Genomic DNA, 20,671 nt, shown 5'->3' on the forward strand with positions numbered 1-20,671 from the left:
ACAGAGTTTCACTTTTTGATGGTGTGTCCTAGATAAAGAGAGCTTAGAAAAAGGTTTTTAAAGGGATATTTCTGTAGGCGGCCGACAATTAATAAATTTGAGTCTTCATAAAATTCTAAATCGAAAATAGAGCTATACAACCTTTCGAAGTTTTCATATTTTGCAAATAAAGAGAGAATATCTTGATGATGTAGTATCAATTAATATCATATTAACATCTTGATGTACTATCAATATCATATTTAAGAAATTTTGTGCAACCTGCTATTTCCTCAGTATTTAAGACCTTTCAGGAAGTAGTGTTGTTATTTTTTTCATTCCATGTCAGATCTCAATTTCATGAATGTATATATATGTTTTGTTTTGCTATAAACATTGTAATAATGTTTTATTCGCAATAAAGTTATTTGTATTGTATTGTATATAATTATCAAAATTAAACTTTATCATTTAATTTTAGATTTCATTAACCAATAGTTACAAAATGAACTTTTACCTGGCTTGAAATTGAAACTGACAATTGAATAAAAGTGTTTGATTTTAATATGTAAAATTAACTATATTAATAATTGCAAGATTTAAATTAACAAATACAGAAATATGGGGAATTTAAATATTGCAATTACTAAAAATTACATAATTATTCATAATGTTTTGTTACATAAAATATATTCCATTTTAATTGTCTCAGAATAAAACAGTTTTGTTATTCAAATTTATGTACGTGTGTGCACAATTTGAAATCCTTCGATCACTTCGTGTTGCTAGAAAAGTCATTGTTATAGCGCAAATACGACCTACAAAGGAAAATTTTTAAAAAATATAAACTTAAATCGGTCTTAGAATCGCACAAATTGCCGATTACAATTAACTGCAAGTATATTTCTTATTTATTTTTTCGGCCGGTCTTAAGTGTCCCAGAATATGTAAGATTTTTCATCGAAGCTCCTTTAACGGCCAAGAAATATGTCATAAATGGGTTTTGTTAATGATCCAAAACAAAATGAATGGGAATAAGCATTCGATATATGTTCTACTCGAGCTCTATTTCCAACTGGAAATTGTGCTAGGTACCTTTCCTATCTTATCTCTCATCATGAATCGAATGAGTGTGACAAATGACATTTGTGCCTCATCAGCTAGCTAATTTGAAAAGCAGAAAGCTAAAATCTTCACGGCGTTTAGTTCAATTTAGATTCAAATATAACTAGGAATGCTAAAACAATACGTACGCAAGCATAAACGTTGCTCACACGCACGCAAGCGCGCCTACAAGCTTGCATAACGGACACAAATAGAGTGGCAAAATGTAAGGGCAAAACAATTTACAGTAATTTATTCAATATTGTACATTTGTCTTTTTTTTCATACAGAATTTTGCAATTCTGTCTAGAATCTTGTACATCTACAATGGCCATCAATACAATGTGGATGTCCATGGTCACAGTGACATTCACTGACACCAGTGCAGGCATTTCCTGTAACAACAAATATTTTTAAACATATGTTTAATGTTCCATTCGGCAAGGAAATTAAAAGACTGTATATAAAAGTATATCAGCACATGTCTTGATGTTCAATATATAAAGTCGGTATCTTTACCTAGGTTCGTTTAATATTAGTCCTTGGGACAGCATGTTAGCCGTAAAAGACAGACTATTGTATAATTACTTTATAAAGTTATATAAAAGTGTTTCAAATTTAGTCACCGTTTTATACCTATGTCTAATGTTTGGAAATTAAATACCAAAATTTCTAGTTTATTGGAATAAATTTTACTATAAAATGCTGGAAATACTATTTTGAGCGTTTACCTTTAGAGGGTGTTAGACATTCACATTCGTGATCATGACATACCACGTGAGCGCCACCTCCACATTTAGTTATTCCGTGACTGACGCATTGCTGGGTGCTTACACAGTTCTCACCACTGACATACACTAAAATTCATGGAGGTATCGCATGAGAATAAGGAAATGTTTCGTATTATGTAATATATCTTTTAGCTAGGAAATACTTTGACTGTAGGCATAATTATTACAAGATTTGTGATCAGCATTTTTACTTTCTTCCCATGTCTATTAGCAAAAAGGATGTAGACATGGTATTGCTTAATACCTTCTTGGGGCTAAGATTGTTAAGGCTTAAAATTAACTTTCACTACAGAGTCATTTACTGCCGTGCAAATAAGAATTATCAACGAGAATTCTGAGTAGGAAGTGGATCACTGTACAGCGGTCACTGAACCTAAACGTACATTAACATATTGATTCCAAAATATTCTAAAATGTCCTAAACCAATAGTACCACTTTATGTCCAAGTCCCGACGCCTACAGCGTCTATCAGAAATGCAAGCGTTATGATTATTTTATAGGCTAGCTACCATGTTGTTGAAACAGTTTGTATCTAGGTATGTTCAAGTCATAAAGATAGAACTCCAACAGACATAAATCAATTATACTTTATTTTGCGCCGATCTTGTTATTTAAACAAATCGACAACTCACTTGGGGGAAGAGTAACATATAATAAGAAAACAAAACTTAGATTACAAGTAAGTGCTGTATAGAAATTAATTCATTACGTTTCGTCATGCAGAAATTACAATAATTCTCTTAAGTGATAATTCAACAATCAATTATTCTCCTTTTCTTTGTTGTACATTCAATGAGCTTTCATCTAACTGCAACATTTTGTATCTTTATCTTGAACATTATTTTTACTGCAGAGGAATTGATATAAATATTCTTTTACTTGTTTTCCAATCCAGTCAAAATAATATAGTTGTCCAATGTTTGTAAATGTCATTTATGTGCACTTCCTTTAATAAATAAAGTTTAATTAAGAAAACTGACTCACGAAAACAGCATCTTAATTACTTACTGTCGGTAAAGAAGAGAAGTAAGGTATGAAATACTAACCAGTCAATGCTACAAGAACTGCTAAAAGTAGAACACGCATGATTTTTGTTAGCACGGCGATTAAAGTGACACTGAAATAAATGCCGCATCAGTTATTTCATTATATGTACTCAAACTATGACGCGATCGTTAGATAACATTTTTGTGAATTTAAATTAACATAATGTATACAGTATTAATCTAGCGAGAAAATGAAAGTTCGTTACTTCAGCCACATTAATGAAGTGATGCCAGAGGATTGAATTCAACTACAACGGTATACTACATGTATAATACAGACATGTTCAGTACGTTTAGCATTGATTTGATTGATTTGACTAAGATATCAATAAAAGACACTAAATTGACGCTTTTAAAGCAGAATCAGACATGGAATTGACAAAATTTGACTTCGTGAGATTACCTTTCATTGAAAATACGAACACAAATTTTACACACAATCGCCTTTGTCTACAGTTTCCTAAATGTTCCATAAAAATGATAAAGGGATCAAACAAGAGGTCTACAACTGGGCCTTTTTAAGGCACATGTTTCCATAAGGGAAATGACAGCTTTCACAATTTGCTAAAGTTTGAAATATGTACATGTTAACTCAAACATAAATTCACATATTTACAAACTTTAATCAGTGTTCAACACAATATGTATGAATATCAACTTAAAGGTTTCATTTTGTTTCACAAATAGGATTGTGTTTGCCAACCATTTAACAATCAGTTTAATATTATCACCATTTCGATGATATATCTCTATAATGACTGATAGATTTCATCTCTAAATCGTTTATTCATTTCACTTACAAACCCTACTGAAGATGTCATCAGTGTATTAAATTAAATGTTTTATGATTGTATATGGCAAGGAAATGTGAAAATTAAGTGTATTCTGTTATTGTAAAAACTATGCAGAGGGCGGCTTGCAGATGACAAATACTTTTGCCTTTATCATGGCATTTAAGATTTCTTCGTTTAAAAAATAAACATTCTTTACGACAAAATAGATATGCACAAAACTTTTTCCTTGTTGAAACCATTACTTAGATAAACTTGCAAAAGAAACATCAAATCTTATTTTTGGAAGGACTTCTTTACAGATATATAAAAGTAAGTCCAAAAGTAAATCATTCTTTCGGTAAACATGTTTAACTTTATAACAAAGTTCAAAAAGTGTGTATTAAAAATCGGGGCTCAATGCTGGTGTTTAACGTATAGAACACCTGATAGCATCTGATGGAAAATTCCTATCACATAATGAATTTTTTTTATAAATACAATGTTCAATTAAGTATCTTAATTTTCAGCGGTATGATTTTATCAACTTGAATAAAGAAATTTCTAAGTAAATATGATAATTGTAATCTCTGACATCCCACAGAAAAGCATTGGCCCAGACATACCGCTATAAGATTGAAAGATATTATATCAGATATAAATGGAGCAAAACCTTTCTATTATATTGTAAATAAAAACAGATCAAATCCCACAAGTATCAAAAAATGGACAAAAAAACCCCTTCACTTAGCTTTAAGTGAAAATGAATGGAAAATTATATTTGAAATTCCTTATAGAATTATAAAATATACCAAGTTTCAATGGTTCCAAACAAGAATTTTACACAGCATTATTGGAATCAATCATCTTTTATACAAAATTAAATACAAAGAATTTTTTTTATGTTCTTTATGTAGTAGTGATGTTGAAAGCATTGAGCATCTATTTTTGCTGTTTCCTACTGTCAAAAAGTTTATAAACGAATTTCTTATGATAATTGAAAAACCTCTTTTATCTTTGGGTATAAAGAAATGATGATTGGCTATAATGCAAACGATTGTCTATCCAACGCAATAATACTTATTATAGTATACTTTAAAATGTATGTTTATCTGTGTTATATGCTTGATCTTTCTTTATCATTTTTGGAGCCAAATATTTTATAACAAAAAAGCTCAAAACTGATAAAGCGATCATAAATAAAAGGTTACCGAAGTTTGATAAAAATTTCAGTCTTTCTCGCAAATTTGTGTCTTTGTCTTATAAAGAAAAATGAAATTCACCTTTTTCGCCAGCTTTTTTTCCAGCTGGGAAAATCCTATCACTACACTTAACAGGATTGCTTAAAATTTATGTACTTTAGGAATAATTAAAACCGAAATAGCATGCATTAGATTTTATTTAGGCTTAATGCTTTTGAAACTAATTAATTTTGAATACGGTAATAAGTATGAGTGCAAGTGTGAATGCACGTCCTTGTCTCTTTGTATGCTTTTATTTACTTTGCATGTGATTTTCGTTGTTTTTCTCCCTTTTTGTCTTTATACTTTACGTTGGCTGTGACAAATATCTAGGAGCTATAAAAAGAAAAAAGAAAAAGATACCTACACGCAAATAGTTTTACAATTCTGACAAATTGACAAATCAATTTTATTGCACATCTTTTATAAGCAGAAGACTTGATATTGAAGATGAATATCATTTGCTTTATAATGTTTAATGAAAAGATAAATTAAAGATTTGATTATATTAGACAAAACATGTACACTTATTTACGTTTTAAGAATTGCTAGATGATAATTGTCTCCCGCCTTTTCGATGAAAACAGGAGGATATAAAAATAGGCTCCGTCCGTTTTTCCGTCCGCTCCTCTGTCCGTCCGTCACATTTTCCATCCAGTCCATAACTACGTCATTTGTCAAAGGAATTTGAAATAGCTTTCATAAATATTTGTTATAGTAAGAAAATGAGTCAACAACCGGATTCCTACCTCAAAGGTCAAGGTCACACTTGGTGACTAAGGTCAACATTGTCTATTTGATGGTTTATGTCATGTCATTTGTCATGCGCAAAAATCAGTCGCTTATCTCCAAGGCCAAGGTCACAGTTTGAGCTCAAAGATAAGCATAGTATGTTTGAGGGTATATTTTGTGTCCGGTCCATTCCTTTTTTATTGATCAAGAAATTTGGAATTATTTGGCACAAGTGTCCACAATAATAAGACAATGTGTCATGCATTAATCCAGTTGCCTAGCTTTAAGGTCAAGGTCAATGTTAGAGGTCAATTATTAACATAGTTTTTATAGGGTATATTTTGTTTCCAATGCATAACTTTCTCATCCATCAAGGGATTCTGAAAATACTTGACAGAAATGTTGGCAAAAATAAGACGATGTGGCATGCACAATACCCTGGCTCTTATATTCAAAGTAATGGCCACATTTTGAGGTCAAAGGGTATAGTCTGTGTGCAGTCCAAATTTTTTTTATTGTTCACTGTTTTTTTAAATAACTTGGCACAAATTTAAACAATAATAAGGCGACATGTTATGCGCAACACCTAGACACATACCTTAAAGGTCAAGGTCTAACTTGGAGGTCAAAGCCTAAAATCGTCTTACATGATATGATGCCAAGTCAGGCCTAAGCAAATAACATGTCATTGGTGAATTGCCCACATACTTGTTTTATGAAACACAATTGATTGAAACCGTGATTGATGACACTGACACATTACTGGTCATACCTTGCCTGACAATAGTATAAGTAGGATTGATTGAAAAAGAGTTGGTACAAGTAAATTAGTTAAATCCTTGAATAACAATTTACTTCCTGTAAGTTATTGACGAGGGTGATCGATGGAACTGAAGCTAAAAGTTCTCAAAGGGAATTGGCCCGATAAAATCTTTCACGAATATTTGCAAGATCAAAGAAGGAATTCTAAGAATCTATGAAGGAAATGTTTGACAATAAAATATTCATTGCAAACTATACAAAACGAAGCATTGTCTTCTGTTTAAAGATAAGAATGTGTAACTTTAGTATGTCCATTTCTAACATCTTAGTAGAAAAACAACTTGTTAATGATAGAAAAAGTGATTTATAAAGACAAATGTTGATAAATTCAAATTCAAATTTGTCCCAATTTGATTTCCATTTTACTTCTTATGGGTTTAAAATTATTATTTAAAAACGGTCAGTCTTCTGGTTTGGAATTTAAGGATTATTGAGCAAAAGAATCTACATTTTCATTTCCTCATATCATAATTTGACTTACTTAGTTCTTTAATTATCATGAAATCGAAAAGGACATCCAGAACCATAATATTATTGGATTTTCGATTTTCAGTTGATAAAAGCACTGAAACTGAATATGAAAGAAATTACCATTATGCTGTAAAATGTATGACAATGCTTATTCAATTTAAGTAAATATAGATGCATTATCAGGTAGTCCAGATGCAAATTGATTTTCAAAGACGGCTGCACCTTCTTTGAGTCGTCTTTATAAATTCCGATATATAAATCTTCATATTCTTTATTTTTAAAATTTGAATATATTCTTGGAAAATTTCAGGATTGCAATATGTACTTTCTTTATTCCTGTCACAATATTTTTTTTAAATGATATTTTTTTAATTTTCGTGAAAAGTCCCATCATGTCAAAAAAGTAAAGATGTATATCTTTACTTTTTGACATGATGGGACTGGAAAATTACTTTCGAGATTTTTTATAGCATTCGATGTATGACCATACACATAAATTGTGTGCATAATTTCAGATCATTCGCTCACTTTATTTTATGTTTTGAATGATTATGGTTTCAGTACAAACTGACCCTGAATTTAAAGAGGTTCAAAGGTTAAAAACTCTGACTAAGAATCGCACTCATCAATGCTGAGTATATATATATATATTTATATTTTTTTTCGGAACCACTTGCCCCTCACCGCTTTGGGTTCGAATTCCGACCGAAACATTGGATTCTTTCGTGTGAAGAAACTATCTGGCAAGCTTACAAAACGTTTGTAGTTCTACACAGGTGCCAGTCCGGGCCTGAAATATGGCACTTAAGGCCTTCATTCTCTATAAAAGGCGGACAGTCGCCATATGACTCATACTGTGTTGGTGCGACGTAAATCCAAAACAAAAAAGGTGTCTGTTTCAGTTTTAAGAAACAGAGTTTATCTGTGTAAGACTTTCAAAGATTTTGATGCCGTTTGGACCGCAGTGGATATTCTTAGGCGACAGACAAGTTTACACATAAATATGTTGGCTTCTAATAAAAAACATGAATGAAAATAAACTACTTACGCACATAAATAATTATGCTACATGTGATACAAATAACCTCCCCAGGGGAAAATGGATTTGAGTTTTTTATGCCACATACCAAAAATAGTTTCATAAAAATAAGCAGCTAGTTTATATCAATTTACGACTCACAATCAACACTAACGCAAGCAAATTATTTACTCGCTCGCTGTCATACCAGCGCGCACTGTATGTGTGAAAAAAGATTGAACACATTTTCATTAATTTCTTTTATTTTTATTTCACATTTGTCTAAATTATTTCAGTGTTTTCAATTCAGTCTAGAATCGTGTACATCTACAACGGCCATCAATACAATGTGGATTGCCATGGTCACAGTGACACTGACTAACCATAGTGCAGGAAGTACCTGTAACAAGAAATATTTTAAAGACAAAATGATAAACTGTATATCAAGTTATCAGTGCTTATATTGATATTTTTATATACAGTGTATAACAAACCATGCGAACGCATTGTCCGTACGCTCAAATATTTCCAATTCTTTTTATTTTTACGTGAAAGATTGAATATTTGATAGAATTTTAAAAAATGTTTATCAAATGTAGTGAAGGTTTTTGAACTTATATATAATTTTTGGACATTGACTACCAAAATAAGCGTTTCATCGGAAAAAAGTTTACTACAAATAATTTTGCAAGAAAACAATTGAAGCATTTACCGGAGGAGGACGTTAGACATACACATTGGTGATTTTGACAGACCACATTAGCGCCGCCTCCACATGTTGTTATTCCGTGACTCACACATTGTTGTGTGGTTGAACAGGGCTCACCACTCACATGCACTTAAATTAATGTAGATATCGCATAAAAATTAGGTTATGTTTGAAATGTTTTGACATGTTATATATCCCAGTAGAAGTTTGTAAACTAATATAATTACCCGTGCCGTTTAACGGATTATGATAACCTATCGGGCCAGGTTTATAAGCAATCATTGCTTTACCAGCTTTGTTACAATGCCCATATGCAAAAGGATGTCATAATAGAATTGCTTAAAACGATTTTGGGTTAACGATCGTTAAGGATTAAAAAGTAGATTTCGCTAAATAGTACATATCACGAGTATGCCTCCCTAACGAGTTTCTTTTGCAGCACAAATTGGCAATAGTTTACCGCCGCCCTGCAATTACTGTACAGCGGTCAATAAGGAACCTTAACATACTGTAACACGTAGTCTTAATGCTCACGTACCCTAGTATACTTCATGGTCGTCCCTACATACATTATAGGGATATTTCACTAAGCTGTAATCGGGCAGCTAGTTTGTCATACACGAGATAAGTCGATAGTTTTACCTCTCGTATCCCCCCTCTTCCCGGATATATAACGATCAGATTTTTAACATGAGCTCTTAATATATTTTGTCAATGTCTTGTGCCACTATGAACGTGCACGTATTGAGGGTACTGACGAAAAAGATTATAAAAATGTACTTTTAAATACCTACTCCTGTCTAAACCATCACGCATAAATCGTCTATCAGAAATACAATCTTTATATGAGCCGCGTCATGATGAAACCAACTTAGTGCGTTTGCAACCAGCATGGATCCAGGCCAGCCTGTGCATCCGCGCAGTCTGATCAGGATCCATGTTGTTCGCTATCAGTTTCTTTACTTTTAATAGGGTTTCTAAGCGAACAGCATGGATCCTGATCAGACTGCGCGGATGCGCAGGCTGGTCTGGATCCATGTTGGTCGCAAACGCATTACGTTGGTGTTGTCATGGCGCGGCACATATACTTTTTTTGGACTGGCTACAACGTTGTAGAAACATTGGAGTGTCATTTCTGAACATTTTCTGTTCTCGGTCTTTCCAAGTCGTACAGACAGATCTCTGGGGATCTGACATAAATTATTTACACTGAATTTTAGTCGGTCTTGAAATTCTAACATACCTTTGGCTCTTTTGAGAGAATAGTAACATAAAAAAATCATTATTTACGTTACCTTCTGTCAGTTGACATCAAAATGAATTCACGACAGTACATCTTACAAAAATACCATACATTTTCTTTTCATTCGCATACTGTCATGCTGTCAGAGCATTTAGCGCAATTAAAAAGAGTATCGTATTCCGACAATCCATGAAAAAAATATTAATTACTTTACAGACAAAGGAAACAGCAGCTTTATTATTTACCTTCGGTGCAATAAAGAGAAATAAGATCTTAAATACTGACCTGTCAATGCTACAAGAACAGCTAAAAGTAAAACACGCATGGCTATTGTTATTACGTCGATTACAGAAACACTGGTATAAATGTCACATCAGATCTGTAATTATAGTTACTCAAACCATCACGTGATGGTTAGATAACATAGTTGTGTGTGAATTGAAATTTAAATAATGTAAACAATGTTAATCTTACGAGGATTTGTTTTTCTTTAGAGAGATAAATTTCTTTTCTTTAACAAAAATTAATGAACCTATACGAGAGGACCGAATTGAACTAAATTGGTATCTTATAATATACATGTACTAGGAAACAAAACGCATGCTTCTATTATATGGACCTTTATACCTGAATAAAATTTAAAAAAGGATTCCACCAGATGTGTATCATTTATCTCCTTAATTAAACATTTGCTTGACAAATGAAGATTCTAAAAAAAACGTCAAAAAGCGTATTTACACGAGCCCGTTAAAACATGAGGTGTAAAATTCATACATGACCCTTTGGATGACCAGCGTTTTAATATCGGCAGCGAAATTGTAAAAAAGGAGTCATTGGATCATCGGAATTTTGGAGTCGAGATATTGTTTTTGGGTACCCGAGACAGGTTGTCAATCAATTTGTTGTAATCGTAACTGAGATCTTGGCGCAATGTCACGCTGGCTAGTTCTTGCGAAGCAATAATAGCGCCGATAAAGCCAACGGACAAAAAAAATTAAACAAAAACGTTGGCGTGTTGATAACACACCTGTTTGTATTATTATTTATCTCAACCAGCTTTGATACCCTGGGTGTTTTATAATGTATTAAACTTCTATTCTTTACAAGATAAGAAATTCAAAATCATTCTAAATTAAACTTTGCATATTTTTTTTTCAGAGTATGATACTGACCAATGTCCATTTCACATACATGTATAATCAAAGGTTGCAAGCTCTGTGGTATTTTCTGATCTTTGCAATCTAAATCGTACTGTATATCTGTATGTATTTTCCTGTATAAGTTTATTTTATGTACTATCATTCATCTTGCAAAGCACCAGAGTTTGATACATACGGAATTTTGCGTAACTACAGTAGAGTTGGATCAAAAAATCATTTATGTTCATTTTTTTATGACAGCCACACTTTATCATTGCATATCATGGCTGCTTCCTTTACAAGACACTTAAAAAAGAATTTGAAAAAAGTTGCCTCGACTTGGATTTGAACTCCAGACCTCTCACACACTAGACGAGCGCGTTACCCCTGCACCACGGAGAAGTTATATAAACATTGTCTGAATAAAATCTAGTCATTCTAAATTTAGAACTTCCATTGCATTCCAGGTTTGTAATCCTTATTAATTTCGAGGTATTTGGTTCAGGATAAACCTGTTGTTTAAAATTGAAGTAAATAATTTATCGAAAATTTTCTCGCCCAAACAGTCCGACATGTAGAATCTATATATTCCACTACTCGGCAGTCAGATTTATTTGTGTAGTATTCGGTAATCGACATCGCTAAAAATAGCATTTTCATTGATTAAAATCAAATTCATCCGCGTAATTTGTGATTGTGCATTTATTGACAATTCTATAAGACAACGCTAATTTTAAAGTTTGAATGCGTTGTAATTTGTTGGATACTTGTAACAAAATAAAAATATTTCTTTCTTTTAAATCGCTAGTTTTAAGCTGTTTTGGGAACTACTTGTTGTTAGGTTTGTCGGGAAATTCTGTGTCAGAGATTGAATGCCAGCTATGTATTTACTGATCTTCGGTCAGAAAATACAAAAATTATATTCCATTGTAGGGAAAACATGACTTAAATGAAAAAATCTACCGTACGAAAGAATGTTACAGTTTTAAAAGCAACAATAAAGCTTGTTATTTTTACAGTAACAATCTTTTAACTAGAAGGCCAAAGCGTAACTTTGGATTTTTTGATAACCGTTTTCATCATGCGATTTTTTCATAACTTCTTAATCAATAAAAAATACTTTGGTGTCTTACTGACGGCAATAAATAGGCTAAAACAAACTTGTATTAATATATTGATAATTTAGCGCCTTTGTTTTGAAAACACTCTTAAAATACTTTCAAAATATTTACGTATATATATACGAATTTTGGTATAAAACAAATATGATACTATTTGTTATGATTTCATTAAAGATGTAAAGCATTGATTTAACTAAGATAACGAAAATGCTATCACATAGATGCTTTTTAAAACAGAATCCGATATTTGGCTGCGTCAATATAAGGTTAATATCAGCTAAAGTGAAAGCATTTTCTTAAAATACGAACACAAATCGACCTCAAACCTTCCTTAGCCTACAGTTCCCTAGACGTTTAGTAAAACTTTATTACGGGATCAAACGACATGTCATCGAAGGACCATATAAAGATATTTTTCATTAAAGAATTGACACGTTTTCACAACTGATAGAATCGTGATGTAAACGTATGTCTCCAACACGATCGTACTTAAACTTGGATCAAGCAATATAATTAATAAAGTCTCAAAAAATCATATTCTGAAAAGTTATTCTAATTTTATTTCTAACATGTGCATACTGTAGTTTGAAAAGGACAGTCTCTGTCTTATCTATTGTAGTGGAGGGACACCTGTCTCAACTTCAAGGTCTCCGGCAGAGTTAACCTGATGACAACAGACTTTTCATAGAGTAGATTGTTACTTGCCCTTGAATAAATTTTTGCACTAAATTATATAGTGGGTGCCACATGAAACCAACAAAGTACAAAAAGTAACCGGGCGCCAGATGAAAACATGAAAATACAATCTACCACAAATAGGTTCCTTTGTTGCATTTTCATGTTTTTGCCCGGTGCCCCTGATGCAAAATACAAATCAGCCTTCATAAAATTTCTTATCATAGAAAAAAGGTTAGTTTTTTATCTGTACAAAAAAATAGGTATTGTACATGTATAAGAACAGTTGTGTTCACTTTCAAATTGACCTGTTATAAAAAATGGCACAACCAATAACGGTCTAAGCCCTTATTAGTAAAAATAATTATACAATATATAAATTGTGATTTTGATTAAGACTATGAGTATGTAAGATATTTTTTCTTATTTGTTTAATTAAGAATTAATCTACCTGTTAATTTAAAAAAGAATTAATCTACCTGTTAATTTAAAAATCTAAAAGTATCTGTCACGGTTTAGAACTGTTCACTATTTAGGGGAGAAAATGTGTAAGCGGCCAGATAGCTCAATCGCTACAGCCGTGGTACATTATTCTGTGGGTCACAGGTTCGAGTTCTGGTCAAGCTGAAAGTTTTTCTCATCCTGTGACTGCATATAACCCTGAGTTTAATTCACTATGCTCTGTAAACATCAGAAATTCAAGGACACAAATCAATATAGTGGGGAAATATGTTGTGGTTTAGAACTGTTTCATTATTAAAGAGAAAATGTGTAGCCGGCCGGATAGCTCAGTTGGTCTTCTGACAGTCATGGGTTCGAGTCATGGTCAGGCAGTTTCAGTCAGGGTTTAGAAGTGGTTTTTCAACTGACACATGTTTGATTCATTTAACAGATTGTATTAAATTTGAAATGGACAAAGGCAGTATTGCATGATACTTTTAGATCTACAAAAGGCATTTGATACAGTTGATCACACTATACTGCACATGAAGAAGTTCTTCTTCTTCTTCTTCTTCATGAAACTTCAAGCATCTGCCATAGGTAATGACATTCTTACATGGTTCAAGTCTTATCTCTGATAGACAGCAGCTGGTGGATGTGGCTGGTACTCATTCTACTACTGCTCCGAGTACCTATGGTGTCCCCCTGAGGTTCATTTTAGGTCCTCTTTTATGTCTAATATATGTCAATGACATGTCTGCAACCCTAAGCAATAAGCTTTTATTATATGCTGATGACTCAGGTATCCTTGTATCTGGTAAAATAAATCTGAAGAAATTCTCTCTTATGGCATGAGTCTTATAAGATTGGTTAATTGACTATAAATTGTCTTTGCATCTTGGCAAGACAGAGTCTATTCTTTTTGGTTTAAGTTTCAACTTAAACTGGGCCTAGCCTCCAGGTCACATGTAATGGTACTGCTATAAAGTACACATCTTTTGTTAAGTATTTAGGTGCAAAACTTGATCAAATTTTTTTGGCGTCGCCTTTGATGCTTTGCATCAATGCTTTTCTTGTATCTTATTATACTAATTGCACACAAAGCAAAGCGATCAAAGTCCGTATAGATGTTCCTATGTTCAAGGAAAATATGTAGTATTAATTTCCAAAATGACAATGACCTTTGAACCAGAATTTATATGACTTGGCTAGTCTACGGTCTTCAGCATACTCGTTGTTAAAAAAACAGGATAGGTAATGCCGCATGGTGGAGGTGGAAGAGTAAACATATTTAAAAGTGGAGTGTAAAGATTTTGAAGAAGGCCGGAAGCAATCATAGACTGTTACATATAAATTAAATCTTATTGGCATCAGATTCGTATTTTTAAACTGCAATTGTAATCATAAATAAATAAGGGGAAATAGAATAACGATAGTGAAAGTTTGACAAATGAGAATAAAGGATTGATAAAACAAATAAAGATACAAGCAAATAGTTATATGAAATAAGTGTAGAAATATTTTGGATTAGGAGCTTTCTTTTTCAAGTTGACAAGAATCTGTGTGAATACATTTATAGTGAAGAATGCACCGGATTAACATCGACAAAATATGTACACTTTAACGAATTTCTACTTGACCAGCTACTTTTTATCATAGCTAAAAATAGTTGTCTCAAAATATAAATAACTAAATACGCGTTTAATATGATTTTTTTGCCCATATGTTAATTTAAAACACAATAGTATTTAGAGAAACATAACAGAGCGAGTAAACCTGGTCACTCTTAAAAGAAGAATGAAGTTATATCAATCCGCTGTATCAAATACGGCATGGCATTAAGTCCTCAGTGGAACAATGTTTGAATGTTTCTTTGGAAACAGTATTGTGGAATAAATGCTTTCATCTGATGAATTACACGCCATATGTGCCTGACATTTTGTTGTGGTAGATGAGCACAGACTATGGATTTATTGCGTCTCATTCGATATTACACATGTATCGTAAAATTGACCAATTATGCAATTATTTACGAGCATTTTCCACTCAATTTGATAAAATCATGATTACCTCAACGTTTTGCAATAATGTTTTGCAATAATGTTTTAATGAATACGATTAGTGTAACTCCAACAACGGCGTAAGTCTTACAATGACACCGGCATGAAAATAAGATGCCGACAGTTTTGAGGTCTTAATTGTCTTTCTTGGCACGTTTAATATTTTTCATAAAATGCAGCCGACTTAAAACGAATTGCATCTAAAACGACATACAGTCATACTTTAGCCGCCGCGCATTAGGAATACAAATGCATTCGGAACACCTCGCTGTTTATTCATAATCATCTCGAAGTAAACAGAGGGTGGAATCTTTGAAAAATGAGTTACATGTATTAATTTGACATCTGCCGTATGAATAAAGTATATTTCGGTATAATTATGATTAAAAATAGGTTTGATAACGTCATTGGCATAATATGGTGTTGGAATGTTATGATAGCAGACATTGAGAAATCGAATGTCCTGCTGAAATGCTAAAATATTTCGGCATAATTGTTATGTTTGATAAAGTCATGGGTATAAAATGGTGTTGGAATAAAGTGTAAGCAGAAAATTCCATGTCGACATTTAGATATCGAATGTCCTGCTGAAATGCTAAAATATTTCGGCATAATTATTATCAAAGTTATGTTTGATAAAGTCATGGGTATAAAATGGTGTTGGAATAAAGTGTAAGCAGAAAATTCCATGTCGACATTGAGATATCGAATGTCCTGCTGAAATGCTAAAATATTTCGGTATAATTATTATCAAAGTTATGTTTGATAACGCCTTGGGCATAAAATGGTGTTGGAATAATGTGTTAGCAGAAAATTCCATGTCGACATTGAAAAATCGAATGCCCTGTTTCACTACTTTTTGCCAAAACTCACTGACTTTTATAAGAAAATAAGCAAGATATAAATAATTATTTAAGCATTTATTTTAATTCAGCTTACTATTTTATAACGGTATAACAATATGTTTAAAATTTTGTACAGCGGCAATGATTGTCAATACAGTGAGGATGACCACGGTCACATGTACAATCTGATTGTTGTGTGCAAGCCTTACCTGCAAAGGAAAGAAAGAAAGTAAATACGTAACAATATAACATACATTTGAATGCTGTATTTGTTTTGTTTTTCTTTTCTTATTTTCTTTACATATTCTATGTAGAGATATGGTATGTAACCCTAGCAAGAAATGTTTATGTAGCTAGTAACTCCTTAATATAGAAAAAACTCAAAGTATATAAATCACACGACAATCCTATATAGGAACAATGTTTAGTTGGCACCAAAATATTACCAGGTTGTTGTTTGACTTATTCCACTAACCTATATAAAAATACTGATCAATTTTAGATAAAATGAATTTGTCGAATGACTTTTCAATGTTCAGTTACAACGATATTATTTTCTGTTGATGCATTGTTAAGCTGTATATTGCTGTTTACAAGTATCATTAAACACGTGACTGCAACGCATCTAGATCTCTACTTTAACAAGTAACCGAATATTGGGGGAAAACACCTCTTAAGGCATTAGAATGATAGTATATTATAAGGCTTAACTTGCCTTTGATGACATTCAAATATGCCACAATGAGACAGAAATTCTATTCTCACACATATTATTGTTAAAGAAACTCCCTTAAGGCCCAAAAGCCTTAAAACATAATATTTGAAGTTCTTCAAAAGATCAACAGGGGCACCTTAAACTGAAAGTTATGAAAAACATAATAAAGAAATATACTCAAAATAACAAATGGAGGTGAAAATGGAAATTTGGTGACTTTGTGCCGGTTTGATTGAGAAAAAAAGCTCTTCATTTTAAGGACATTTTCCACAATAAAAATGATTATTTAAGAAAAAGGGACAAAGTAAATGATTTAAATTCATCTTCTCATATAAGTAATTGGTAAAAGCTACATGAATAGTATAAAATAATCGAAAAAATATTCTAATCCTGCTTAGTCAAGATCTTCCTTTGAGTCCCTTTCTTCGTGAGAATTTTCTCATATTTGTATATTAACTAACTATTGCCACATAAAGCAGCACGCCTCCAGATTCATGCTTATTTTCATGAAAATTTTGAAAATGTATTAAAATATAAAATATTGCAAAGTGAACAAAGTAAATAATTTTCAAATTGCTAACGGCACTAACAAACCATAAGAAAATACAGAAAAGAGGTCAAAATATGCAAGATTTCCTCTAACTGCGTTAGTAACGCAGAAAAAAGATCATTGTGAAAGAACCCCTGCAAAATTGGTCATAGACAGCACATTACATGAAGATTATTACATTTATCTTGATTTTGTTACTTTCTTAAAATCGCAGTCATTTTTGTCAAGTATGATTTTCTTTAAATATTTTGGCTCATCTGGAGGCATGAGCTGCCGCATAACAACGGTAACATGAATAAATTTGTATTAAAACAATTGTATTAAAGAATTTACCAATAACATCAGTCCTTAGGCATTCGCAATGTTGATTATGACAGACAACATGAGTACCGCCACTACATGTTGTAATTCCGTGGTTCACACAATCTTGGTTGGTTTTACATGGCTCACCACTCACGTATACTAAAATATAAAGTCACAAGATTTCAAATACTGGGAATAAACATTCGACCTCTAGGACACGTGTTTTAATTACACAATTGAAAATCTGGAAACAAAGTGATCCCTCGGAAATATTAATCACAACAAAATTACATGAAAATTGCAGACTTGGTTTGATTGAGTCTGTACATGATGGATAATGAATAAGTCATGCGTATCAATAACATGTTTAAAACGTATGTAATCGGCTTATGTCATGTAAACCACTCAACTTCTCTGAAGCATTCTTTTCCACAAAACTACCTCTTGAATTTCAAGTTTGTTCATATATTTTTCTCTTTTTAATTTTATGTTTGAACAAGTCATTGCTTTTGAAATAGAAATTACAGAATGGAGATCAACATTAAAGGAATAAAACAAAAACAAAACAAAACAAAAACAACAACAAAAAAACCCAAAGCAAACAACAAAAGATCCATTTACTTTAAGTACTATCCTGTAGGTTACCTTTAGATCAAATATTGCTCGGAAAATTTATTGTTAGTAGGCCGTTATGCCTCAGAAACAAATAAATTCGTACTTCTATAGAAAGGGCAAACATGAATTTTATCATGTTTAAGTAATGGTTTTAGAGAATGTCAAATGATTGTTTCTTGAAAAAAGTAACGGTAAATGTGACATAAATTGTCGTAAAGGTAGCAAAATGTAAACAGAGCGGTAAATTCTTCTTTCATACAAAATACTTATTTACTATAAGTGTACTTATTGCTACAAGCAACAGATGAAAAATGGCTTAGGGAATTGCATTGGCCAATGAGTAAGTTTTTGGATAAAATAAAAGTACACCAAAATCTAAAAACTTTTGGGGGAAAACGCACACAAAAACAACAATTCTGAAGCTGATCAAGCCCCCATGCTGGTTCAAGAGTCAAGTGTTGTGAATGATCACCAAATGACATAATAACGTCATATTTTGGACCTTAAAGTAACAAATCAACAAATGACATTTTCAATGTGATTATGAATTAACAAAAACACCAATGGATGACTTGTTGGAAAAAAAACACACAAAAAAGACACAAAAAAAATAAATTACTCACCAACGGAAAGGGCCACTAACACAGCTACTACAAGTACTCTCATAACTACAGTTACAAAGGTGACTACTAGTATTTGACTGTTTCACTACTTCAGAAATCGTTGATTAAATACTCAAAACATACTTATGTATTCTTGGGTAACAACCCTAGTATGGTCCGTATGTATAGATACTGTAAATTCAAGTGATCATGTCAAACTTATTTAGCTAACTAAAACATTCGTAATTATGATAAAAAAAAAACAGTTTTATTGTTGAGGGACATCATAGAAATGTTCTGTATACATGCATACCGGTAGCAACATCTTTTAAAGATTGATATTGTTACTGTGTGTATACCACACTTGCAAAAAATTGTATATGTATATAATTATGCAAATAAAACAATTTTCAAACATCGAAGAATATGTTAAATATGTACTGCAATTATTTGTGCACATTATGTTTAAGCAATAAATTATATGCATTCATTTCAATTCGACTTAGAATTTATAGAAAATAAATTTCTAATTACCTCCCTTTATTTACATGAAATGTTAAATTCGGTAATATCTTAAGTTTATAAATAATGCTTATTGGAACTAACAATATTGACAAATCTTAATTTGAGCATCATATTTATGAAATAAAACCATGAAAAAATGTGTTACAGGATCTTTAAAACAATGCCGTTTTGAACAGAACGTTTGCAAAAATCGTTTTGACTAAAAAGTATGATTTTACATTTCTTATTTTAACTAGGTAAGTTTGTAACCACTGTTTAATGTTATTTAGAGATTAAATTTCTATATATACAAGACGTTTATAACGCAATTATGACGAATAGTTCAAACTCGGGCCATCTTCGTGATGAGCTAAATTTTAGCGACTCCATTCCATAATTTATGTTTCTAAAACAAATTTGGAATTTATGAATAGAATGTTACATGTAAATAATGACTTGGTAGTGTGTGTATGTGCGTGTGTGCGTGCGTGCGTGTGTGTGTTTATTTATTTTTTTTTTTTTTGAGATTTGGAATTATTTTAGGAAAGATCGAAATAATTATCTTTATTTTTATTAACAATTACTTAGGGTAGCAAAAATTGTCCGAAGGAAATTGTCAAAATTTCGAAAAGGGAGTTAAATAATGCTATAACTGGCCCATTTAAGTGATTCCCTTTGTCAGATAGTATATGGTTATTTCTCATTTGGATTTTATATCCAAATCAAATCCAATTCAAGAAATAGTTATTCTTGTCTGACAATGTCCCAAGGAAGATAATTGAGCAAATAATTTTATTTCTAAGGATTTGCATCTTTGTGAACAAGTTGATTTGATTTTTCCAAATATTGGAATACTGCAACCTAGATTCAGGCTAAAGATCCCGGATGTCTTTATATAGGTTGTTACAGTACCTAACTCTGGCCTAAAGACAAATAAATATTTTACACCCTTCAAGTCATATTCTTGTTGGTTGACTTCAGTACTTTCCAGGTTTTTCAATTCAGCTGCTTTAATCTGTGCGTCACCAATGACGTTATGATGAACATTGAACTACATTGTATATAGATGATTTTTGGTAGAGCTGAATATAAGACAGATACCTTTGTTGCATTTCCCTGCTTGGACGTGTATTGTCCAAAAGTGTGATTGAGGAGGCCTTTAAAAAGGCTTGTT

At 32.0% G+C, this 20,671-nt stretch overlaps 2 protein-coding genes and 1 long non-coding RNA gene across 3 annotated transcripts; all 3 read right to left on the minus strand.

Moving 5' to 3' along the window:
- Positions 1–1,321: 1,321 nt before the first annotated feature.
- Positions 1,322–1,941, minus strand: LOC132749754 (uncharacterized). Its single transcript, XR_009628464.1, has 2 exons — positions 1,815–1,941; positions 1,322–1,478 (listed from the first exon to the last, which is right to left on the minus strand). It is a non-coding gene; the product is annotated as an uncharacterized LOC132749754 (long non-coding RNA).
- Positions 1,942–8,220: 6,279 nt separating this feature from the next.
- LOC132749755 (serine protease inhibitor Cvsi-2-like) lies at positions 8,221–10,332 on the minus strand. Its single transcript, XM_060739649.1, has 3 exons — positions 10,213–10,332; positions 8,688–8,813; positions 8,221–8,375 (listed from the first exon to the last, which is right to left on the minus strand). Exons 1-3 carry the CDS (start codon positions 10,250–10,252, stop codon positions 8,287–8,289), a joined length of 255 nt encoding a protein of 84 aa, XP_060595632.1. The 5' UTR covers positions 10,253–10,332; the 3' UTR covers positions 8,221–8,286.
- Positions 10,333–16,279: 5,947 nt separating this feature from the next.
- LOC132749756 (serine protease inhibitor Cvsi-2-like) lies at positions 16,280–19,103 on the minus strand. Its single transcript, XM_060739650.1, has 3 exons — positions 19,015–19,103; positions 17,807–17,935; positions 16,280–16,417 (listed from the first exon to the last, which is right to left on the minus strand). The coding sequence occupies exons 1-3, from the start codon at positions 19,055–19,057 to the stop codon at positions 16,329–16,331; spliced, it is 261 nt and encodes an 86-aa protein (XP_060595633.1). The 5' UTR covers positions 19,058–19,103; the 3' UTR covers positions 16,280–16,328.
- Between the last annotated feature and the right edge of the window lie 1,568 nt (positions 19,104–20,671).

Source organism: Ruditapes philippinarum, unplaced genomic scaffold (assembly GCF_026571515.1).
Source record: "Ruditapes philippinarum isolate M1 unplaced genomic scaffold, ASM2657151v2 ctg2034_1_1_1_1, whole genome shotgun sequence".
In the NCBI taxonomy this organism is placed as follows: Eukaryota; Metazoa; Mollusca; class Bivalvia; order Venerida; family Veneridae; genus Ruditapes; species Ruditapes philippinarum.

What these genes read in the sequence shown, in the direction of transcription:
- LOC132749756 (XM_060739650.1), bottom strand. Translation starts at nt 19,057, where the DNA reads ATGAGAGTACTTGTAGTAGCTGTGTTAGTGGCCCTTTCCGTTG. An exon ending in GTTAGTGGCCCTTTCCGTTG is followed by an intron (nt 17,936 to 19,014) that starts GTGAGTAATTTA and finishes TTTATATTTTAG; the next exon opens with TATACGTGAGTGGTGAGCCA. An exon ending in CCTAAGGACTGATGTTATTG is followed by an intron (nt 16,418 to 17,806) that starts GTAAATTCTTTA and finishes TTTCCTTTGCAG; the next exon opens with GTAAGGCTTGCACACAACAA.
- LOC132749755 (XM_060739649.1), bottom strand. Translation starts at nt 10,252, where the DNA reads ATGCGTGTTTTACTTTTAGCTGTTCTTGTAGCATTGACAG. An exon ending in TGTTCTTGTAGCATTGACAG is followed by an intron (nt 8,814 to 10,212) that starts GTCAGTATTTAA and finishes CATTAATTTAAG; the next exon opens with TGCATGTGAGTGGTGAGCCC. An exon ending in ATGTCTAACGTCCTCCTCCG is followed by an intron (nt 8,376 to 8,687) that starts GTAAATGCTTCA and finishes TTCTTGTTACAG; the next exon opens with GTACTTCCTGCACTATGGTT.